Source organism: Neolamprologus multifasciatus, chromosome 18 (genome assembly GCF_963576455.1).
Source record: "Neolamprologus multifasciatus chromosome 18, fNeoMul1.2, whole genome shotgun sequence".
Lineage (NCBI taxonomy): Eukaryota > Metazoa > Chordata > Actinopteri > Cichliformes > Cichlidae > Neolamprologus > Neolamprologus multifasciatus.
The window spans coordinates 13547319-13557015 of record NC_140456.1 but is presented as its reverse complement, the minus strand read 5'-3'; the positions used below and the strand labels follow the sequence as shown (position 1 = coordinate 13557015).

General features: G+C 39.1%; 1 protein-coding gene across 1 annotated transcript; it reads left to right on the top strand.

Moving 5' to 3' along the window:
- The first annotated feature begins 248 nt into the window (after nucleotides 1-248).
- Nucleotides 249-7102, top strand: ackr4a (atypical chemokine receptor 4a). The gene is made up of 2 exons (XM_085141626.1): nucleotides 249-321; nucleotides 5838-7102. The coding sequence occupies exon 2, from the start codon at nucleotides 5853-5855 to the stop codon at nucleotides 6957-6959; it is 1107 nt and encodes a 368-aa protein (XP_084997752.1). The 5' UTR covers nucleotides 249-321; nucleotides 5838-5852; the 3' UTR covers nucleotides 6960-7102.
- The last annotated feature ends 2595 nt before the right edge of the window (nucleotides 7103-9697 follow it).

The window sequence follows — 9697 nt, the reverse complement described above, 5'->3', positions numbered from 1 at the left end:
TGGAAACTTCACAATGGCAGTTTCTGTCCCTTACAATAATCCACTCCTGCACATTAATTGCAAAAAAATAGTTTAGGTAAATAAAATAAATGCAGTGGTGTTACATGCTTACCCTTTCAAATAAACAAAAACTTTAAAATAAAAAATCTGAATCGATCAAACTCACATACAGATTTGGTTTTTTGTTGTTGTTTTTACTTCCCGCCCACACGCGCTGCGCTGGTGTCAAATCAAACGTACCTCCTCAGAGCAGTCTGAAGCCGGTCAGCAGCTTGGAGCGGAGCTCGCTGTGCACACGGGACCGATCGTTAATAAGACACAGTGAGTAAATATCAAACATCTTTATGTATCTGTGAAACATATTCATGTTTCTATTGTATTCATGCAAGCTTTGTTTTAAAAGCTGATTGGCTGCTTAGATTTACGGTGAACACGAGAGACAGGTTTGTTGTGAGTTCGTTTTTTCCACCTGTACTATGCAGTCACCATTCATTTATTTTTGTAATATTTTATATTACTGAGTGATTTAAGTCTGTTTGTTTGTCAGTTGTTCGTAATGTAGGTATTAAAAAACAGAAGTCAGAAACATTATAATAAAGCAGTTATTGAATAAGAAGTTAGATATTTACTTGAGTCACGCATTCCAGTAAAGTTTTCAGTAAAATAAAGATTTAAATAGCCTTACATGCAAATGAATGTAAAATAATCAGCAGCAAGTACATTTTAAAGTAATATTAGAAATGTGATTTATTGTAACTGGTTCTTAGATTGTTTTGATGAATCAATGTGGAGTGACATGCAGATATTTATTCAAGCACAGCATGTAATATGAGGTACTTTCACTTTATCATTTATACTTTAAATACACCAGATCCACTAAAAAGAAATGATAAGGTATTTTACAAGCTTGTACGAAGATAAACATGTATTAGTGAGAGTATGGCCTTTTTCTCATCTATTTAAGTGTAGGACTTTCACATGTAAATGACTATATTTTAACATAGTACGACTGAAATTTTTGAACTTATCAACTCAGTTATTATTATTCATTTAATACTGTTTTCTACAGTGCAGAGTAAAACTAAAGAGCAACTACGAATTCTGTTCTGTCCCAGAACTCAGTAAACTTTAAACAGGAGCATTATTGCACAAAAAGATCATCAATTTTCCTCCTTGAGCAGCCCTTTGTTGGCTGGGTGTAAAAAAGTCCATTTCCATAGCAAGAAATCTTGAAGAAACCTTCAATCAAGAATCAGGCTCTCATTATGGATGGTTGTGAGCTTGGACCGACTGGGGTTGTGTAAATAACCCCATCGTAAACCAACATATGTCTTTAATCTGAATCTGAATCAGCATACTTTATTTATTCCTGGGGAAATTATGTGGGTTACAGTTGCTCCAGTACAGTAACATCAACAAAAACAGACCAGACTATTTAACAGTAGAATATGTTAAGATATAGGGAATAGCAGAATATAATATATAATCACCAAATAATAAATCCTTCCTTAACATTACGCTTTGATAAGAGTTTTACTTTAATTAGTTTTTGTAATTTTTCCTTAAGATGTTTATTCTGAAGCCATTCTCACATATGCTGAACACGTGTTGCTTTCCCTTCACTTTACAATCCAGCTCATCCCAAGCCATCTCTGTTGGGTCTATGCTGGGGGAGTAAGGAGGCCAGGTCATCTGTTATGGTGGTTTGCTCACTGTCCTGTTAAAGGACAAGTGATTCAACTTCATATCAAGTTAGCAATGGTGGCAGTGAGGAGTAAAAAACAATTTCTAGAGGAGGAAACCTGGGGCAGAACCACATTCAAGGAGGGTGGACCACAGCAATAACCAGCTGTGGTGGAGAGATAATGTTCACTATAAACTCCAAACAGATGATGATTGTTTGTCGTTCCAAGATGTTGACTTAGGTGTTCCTTTGAATTCTGAATAAATTACAATAAATCAACCTTGTCACACAAAGATCCTCTCAAACCATCACAGTTCCTTCTCAGTGCTACACAGCAGGATCCACAAGCATCCAACCAACTCTGTGTCTTGAAACAGTTAGATCTAAACTAAGACTAATCGGGCCAGAGTAAAAATTTCCACTGCTCTGATGTCATATCTGATGTGCCTCTTGGCCAGAGTAGTTCTCTAAATCGTATTTGTCTTTCTCGATAATGCTTTATTTTATTTTGTTTATTTATTTATTACAAATGAAAACATCAGAGGGACAGCTTATGTTGAATAGTTTTGAGATGAAGTTATAGAGGCAACACTGAAATGGTTTGAACGTTACTTTCCTGACTGCACTGTGCAAGTGTAAAGTTTAGTGGAGGGGGTGGGGGTTGTTTTTTCAGGACTTTATCTGAGGCCTGTGATTCCAGTGAAAGGAATTCTTATTCCAGTGAAAGGACAGTTTCATTCTTCTGACTTTGTGGGAAAAGTTGGGGGATGGTCCCTTCCTGTTCCAGCATGACTGGAATCTCACCAGTGCATAAAGCAAGGTCTTTAAAGACATGGTTGGGCAGATTTGGTGTGGAAGAACTTAAATGGCCTGCACAGAGTCCTGACCTCAACCTGACAGAACCTTTGGGATGAATTAGAGAAATGTATTTCTGGAAGAATGGTTGAAAATTCCCATATACCCACTCCTAAACCTTGTGGAAAGCCTTCCCTGGAGAGTTAAAGCCGTTATAGATTGGGTGGGCTGATATCACATTAAACCCTATAGATTAAAAATGGGATCTCACCCAAGTTCATGTGGGTGTGAAGGCAGACGAGCAAATACTTTTGGAGCAGAAGACGAAGTGAAAGACCACAGAGAAGATTCATGGATGTAGTGAAGGTGGACATGCAGGAGATTGGTGTGACAGGATGGTAGAGATAGGGTAAGACATATAGGGTAAGCTATAGTGACCATTGAGTGGGATTCATGGTCCATGACCATATTGTGCTCCTTTGTTTCCTTGGCGCTATGTTTTGGGTCATTGTCATGCTGGAAGAACCATCCACAACCCATCTTTAGTGTTTTTGCTGAGGGAAGAAGGTACTTGTCCAAGATTTTGTCCTGTACCCTTGGCATAAAAACAGTCCCAGGACATTTTTCCACCTCCATGCTCCATGCTTGATTTTGGTTTCATCTGATCACAGCACTTTCTCCCAAGCCTTCTCTGAATCATTTAAATGTTCACTGGCCTGTACATGTCTGTTCTTGAGCAGGGGGACGTTGCAGGAACTGCAAGATTTCTATCTATTAATGTATAGTTTGTTACGGATGGCATTTTACTCACAAATTCTTCAGATCAGATAACAACTCTTCCTGTGTAATTTTGGGCTGATCCACCACCTTTCTAATGATCATCCTCACCCCGTGAGAGTCATGGTCTGAATGCTGTGTTGGGTGTTGGGACAATAGTCTAGGATGAAGAACTTTGGCCATGTTTAATGTAAGTGTCCATGACTATGACATTACATACAGAAAGGATGCTTTTCTGAATATAGTTGCTCTGCAGAAAACAACCAATGGCCTTTTAATAATGCCCAACAGTTAACTGAAAAACATTCCACATGATAAACCCATATAACGAGGCAAAAGTAATGAAGATACTGCCAGTAGTGTTGTGTCTACAGTTTATTTTACAAGGGGAAAAAACCTATTACAAACAACCTTGATTGAGTCAGTCTGTGCAAATGTTTGACATGGTTCTCTAAATATTTCCCGTGCCATTGCACTTTATTTGTTGATCATTTACTTGTGTATAGAAGTGAAAAAATGTGGGTATCTCGTGCTCCGAACTTGACTATAAAAACCTCGAAATCAATGTCTAAAAAAGGGGAACACTTTGAAGATAATTATAAATGTAGTTGTCAAATGAATGTAGTGGCAACAATAATATTCCCCTGTGAAAGTCAATGGAGAGGAGATTAATGTGCTGTAATCTTTGCAAGAGGATCTCCAGGGAAATTTGATAACATGCACTGGTAGAAACTAGTGCACTTTGGACTTATCAGTCTGCACGGAGGCTAAATGAACTTGTTTTATTTATCAAAGTGAAGGTACAAAAAGGGAGGAAGAGTTCAAGTCAGGGCATGGTGTCCAGATGTTACCACTGATAGCACCACGACAGAATAATTAACACACAGTCACACAACTGTTTCCAGATTGCAGTATTTCTTCTTTACGTGTATTTTCTTAAGCCCAGGGAACGTGAAGTTTCTAAATGTTTCCTAATGTGGCTCCAGTTCTGCTTTCAGCTTAGCAGTGTTGTATTTTACTGTTTTATTGTAATAGGAACATAAAATCCAGACATCAGATCTATAGTTGCCTGCAGCTTTACAGGAATTGTGGCGCTAAATTTTGATTTATTTTTGTCAGTTTCTAATTTGTGTTCCCTCTTGATTTAAGATAGTCCCCCTGCCAAGTAATGTGCACACTGTTGCTCAAGCAGAATGTTTAAAGACACGGTGAAATGAAATGCTTTTTGCTTTTTTCAGTATTTTTACAACAAAATCCCTCTCTTCTTTTAACCAATAAGCTAAATAATTTGTTCAGTATTCTTGTGTTTGAGGAGTGGTTATATGAATTACCTGTGGTATACATCCTGACCTCTGTTGCACTGACTTCACTCCCTCAGAACAATCTCTCATTCAGCATTTCTCGCAAAAGTGAAACTCTTGAAAATACAAAAAAACTGAAGCTGAGAAGAAAACAGAGAAAATAGAAATGAGAACTACAGCACTCGGTTTTAAAACTACAGCCATGGCCGAATGCGTCCTCTGGTTGCACCCTTCTCTATAACACTAATGGCCACTTGCCTTTAAAGTTGTTGATTGAATTTTCATGAGGAAAACTTTTTCATTGTTTTTTTGTATGCATATTCGAGGGGATCATAAACCCCAAAGCTGTATGGCTTTTGGGAATTTGTGCTAGCGTTACTGACATCCTTACCTTAAAAATACGAAGCACATCATATGACATATTAACCTTGCTGTAACTTGGGTTTTGGAATTTGGGGTTCCTGTGACATTTTCTTCTTTTTTAATCATAATCAATCATTATTCATTTTGCAGATTAATTTCACTGTACTCATATCTATTGTTTCGATGAGAGTGGGTCAGCCTATACTTAACCATATTATTACAATAATAATATGGTGTGTTCATACAAAAAGCAAACCAACTTTTCCCCTCAGATATTTGTCCCCAACATCTAAAAAGAGGAGGAGCACGGCAACCAATCACGTTACAGCAACATACTTTCAGATGTTACAATGTAGCCTACCTTTCTCCAAACTGAGTTCATTTTCTCTGTGTTTTATCTAAAAGCAAAGTTTAACCAGACCACTCCAATCATCATTTCCGCATCCTCCATTTCTGATTTGTCAGTGGTGTCAGGAGAACCCCAGCTGGTTCATGCTTAGGCTGTTTTTCAGCAATGTTGCAATATTTTAACATGCACAAATGTACTATGCCCTCTTCTTTGGTTTTGTTGAGAATGCACCATTACGCATGCAGTCATAGCTTTTACTAAGAATGATCAAGAGAGACCGAAGGACAGGAAAAAAGAAAAGCTTGAAAGAGAATGAAAAATACAGTGCTCTTACAACTTAAATAAAGTTTCATTTGGTTAATCTCTAAGGTTTCAGGGTTTTTGGTTTTTTTCTAAGAGGATAATCAAGGAAATTCTAAATGACTGCCCTGAATTACTGCAGTTAAGTCATATCTCAAGAACTGGATTTAAATCTGCCTCGTATATAAATCCTGCAAGTGTTTGTTGTTTGTATCACTCTGGGGATGTATATTTTTGTGAATGTTTACGTCTGTATTTCCCTTGACAGTTTTATATCATCAACATGGATTTCTCAGAGGAAGACTACGACTATGAAAACACCACCTACAACTTCACCTATGATGACTATCCTGCCGTATGCGAGAAAGGGGACATCCGATCTTTCGCGGCCCTCTTCCTGCCCATCATGTACACCGTGTGTCTGGTGGTGGGACTGGCTGGAAACGTTTTAGTCGTGGCTGTCTATGCCTACCACAAACGCCTGAAGACCATGACAGATGCCTTCTTGACCCACCTGGCTGTGGCCGACTTGCTCCTGCTCCTCACGCTCCCTTTCTGGGCTGCTGATGCTGCAAGGGGCTGGGAGCTAGGGGAGGTTGTTTGTAAAATCGTGTCCGCCTGCTACACAGTGAATTTCACCTGCTGCATGTTGCTGCTGGCGTGCATCAGCTTGGATCGTTATTTATCGCTGGTCAGAGCACAGGATAGAGACCAAAGACGATGGCTACAGAGGGCGTTCACCAGGAAATGCTGCTGGAAGGTGTGTTTAGCTGTTTGGGTGACAGCTTTCCTCCTTGGCCTTCCTGATTTAATACTCTCAGAAGTGAGGCAGGCATCTGATAGAAATATCTGTCTAACCATCTATCCTTCATCTATGGCTCGAGGAGGTAAAGCTGTCCTAGAGGTGGTGGAGGTGTTGTTGGGATTCCTACTTCCTCTGCTGGTCATGGTGACCTGCTACTGGCGGGTGGGCTGTGCACTCCGGGGCCTCCCTGAAGAGAGCAGAGGGAAGAAGTGGAAAGCTCTGCGTGTCCTTCTCATTGTCGTAGGGGTGTTTGTGATGACTCAGCTGCCTTACAACGTGGTTAAGGTGTATCGGGCAATGGATACAGTCTACAGTTTAGTGACCCACTGCGGGACGAGTAAGGTGCTTGATCAGGCGGCTCAGGTGACAGAAAGCCTGGCTCTCACTCATTGCTGTCTGAACCCGATCCTCTATGCCTTTGTGGGGTCCTCCTTCAAGATGCACATGATGAGAGTGGCCAAGAAGTTTGAAGCGCAGCGAAGGAAGAGGGGAAGCAAAACAACAGAAACTAATGTGGAGGAGGGGATGGAAATGTCATTCAACTCCCACACTGCATCCCAAGAGACAAACACATTCTCAATATGAGACATGACTAAAATGTCAGTGAGGTCTATGTGTCTATATATGCACACAAGGTCCAGCAGGAGAGCATATAAAGCTTTTGTTGATGTAGGGTGTAGCAGCAGTAGCAAAATGCTTGCAAATCATTAAACTGTTCAAAAATTCCACTAGTTTTAACAGTCTGTTCCTAAAAACAGTCTTTTTCTGCCAAAGTGAACAGTTTATGTGCTGGTTTCAAAGAGCTCCAATATATATTACTTTTGCCCTCTGTTGAGGAGAACAAACATTTCAGCCACATATATTTTATGAAAAGACCTGTTGAGACAGTTTGTAGTTACTCTTTGCAGGAGTAGATGTATTTATTTACAGTAGTATCCATTAGCGTTTGGACAATGACATCCACCACAGTGGCTTCACTGAGAACTAATTCAAGTATTGCATTAAATTTTCAAGAATTACAGACATTATTATACACAGTGCTCCGTTTTCAAATTCTGGAAATTAATTTTAGATATAAGGATTATTTTTAATAGCTGGATGAAAATCCAAGTCCATGGACATCACCAACTGCTGCATTTCATTTCTTGAGATGCTCCACTCGGCTCTTACTACAGCTACTTCAGTTGCTGCTTGTTTTTGTGGATTCAAAAACCATGCTTTTCTAAGTTGAAGTCAGGTGACCAAGTGGCAAGTTAAGAATATCCCAGCTCTCTGCCTCGAGAAACTCTTGGGTTGATTTTCCAGGATGCTTTGGGTTTTTTCCGTGTGCACTGTAAAATGCTATCTGAGCAGAGAGTACAGGCCTGTACACTTCATAATTCATCCAGCTACTTCTATAAGCAGGCACATCAAACACTAGTGACCTGGTTGCACTGGCAGCCATGCCAATGCCATAACACTGCCTCCACTATGTTTGACAGATGATGTGGTTTGATTCATATCACGAGTCATTTCTCTCTTCCTCCATATGTTTCTTGTCGTATCAGTCTGATAAAAGTTCATCTTGGTTTCATTTATCAAAAAAAAAAGGAAAGTCTAATCTGTCTTTCATGTTGCTGAATGTAACCAGCGCTTTGCACCTTGTGAAACACACTGTGCTGATCATTTATCATGAGGGTGTATCTGGAGAGTAGACTTTGCCAATAATATGTCTACCTCCTCCCCAGTGTTCTTGGTTGTTTTTTTGTTTTTTTAAACCAAGGAAAGAATTCTGCAATATTCCACTTTAGTTGCTTTCTGTGGTTTTTCAGGTCTTGTTTTTGAGCTGGCCTTCTTTTAAAGAACATACTAGATTGCATTTTTCAACCTAATGATGTCCTACCTCACCCTTTTTTTAATATCTTGCGGGACATAATATAAGGAGTTCAGTAGACAGTTACCAAATACAAGCTCAACACTTTGAACCAAATGCAGATATTTGTTTAGTTTTCCATTATTCTGCTTCTCAACTGTCCAGTTACATCTAAACCTCTGAACATGGGAGGCTGTGTAGCTATAAAGTCAGTACATTAATCATGTTTAAATCAAATTTATTGTTTGATTTAAAAAATCTGCTGAGGTGGTGAACAGAGGTAAAATTACATAAAAATATTCTCCAAATACTTATGGACCTAACTATCCTTTTAATCAGATCTTCAAGTTAACTTGTGCTTCTCTGAAATTTCACCAGAAACTTGCACTCTGCCCACACAGTTAAGATTTATTACTAAACTCTCTCTGCATTACACACTAAAAACACCCACAAAGGAAAGAAAAACCAGACCTGCTGGAACTTCAGCTTTGTTGAAATAGTGCCTTGTTTAATTACAATCAACCATGAATAAAAACTCCAGACCCATTTCATGTAATAATCTGCACAGCCTGTAAACCAGATATTATATCGTGCACCTATGAAAGGGTGAGCAAAGACTTTGAACCTCTGTATGTTTGCCAAATGTCTGTTTTTCTCAGCTCAGGATGTATCCTGAAAACTTTTTAAAAAAACAAAACAAAACAAACAAACCAAACATTAACCATCAACCAAATTGCTGTACTGCGCTGCTGGTGTTTCAGAATCGTGTGATACATCTACATCCACTGGGACTTTGGTTTGATGTGGGAACGCCACATTTGTTGTTTCCTGAATTCCTAGGAACATCTGAAACACACATTTTTCCACACACAGATTCGCGCCTCTGCACTGAGAGCCGAGGCTGCACAGCGGGGTAAAAAACACTTTTTTATGAGGCAATGACGACAAGTTTGTAATCGTACTTTATCACTACATATGGGTTTACCACTGAGCTGAAATTCCTTAGAAAATGTGTAGCTGCAGACAGAGGGAGGGCTGGACACATTCATATATTAATTATTACCCTTACCGTCCAGCATCGGCATCATTAACCCTGACAGATATAAACAGGATACTGCATAGTTCAAATGTTTTTGATGTCTGTTGCAACTTGTTATTCTTTTTTGCTCCATTTTGACAAAATGTATACAATCGAATGTTTACTTGTGTCATTCATTTTCTATTCATTAGATGTGAGGTTTATTTATTATTCTTTAATATTTTTTTTCCCTGCATCCCAGCTGGTGGAACTCAAGTATTGGTGTATACTGCAGGTCACACACTGTGGAAAGCATCTGAGAGATGTTATCCATCTGTTAAAAGAGCAAAACACTTCATTGAGCCAAAAAAGAAAAAAAGGGGGGGGAGGGGTTGATCCAATTTGAATTGTTGCATACCTTCTGTGTGATTCAAGACAATTTTGAAAACAATT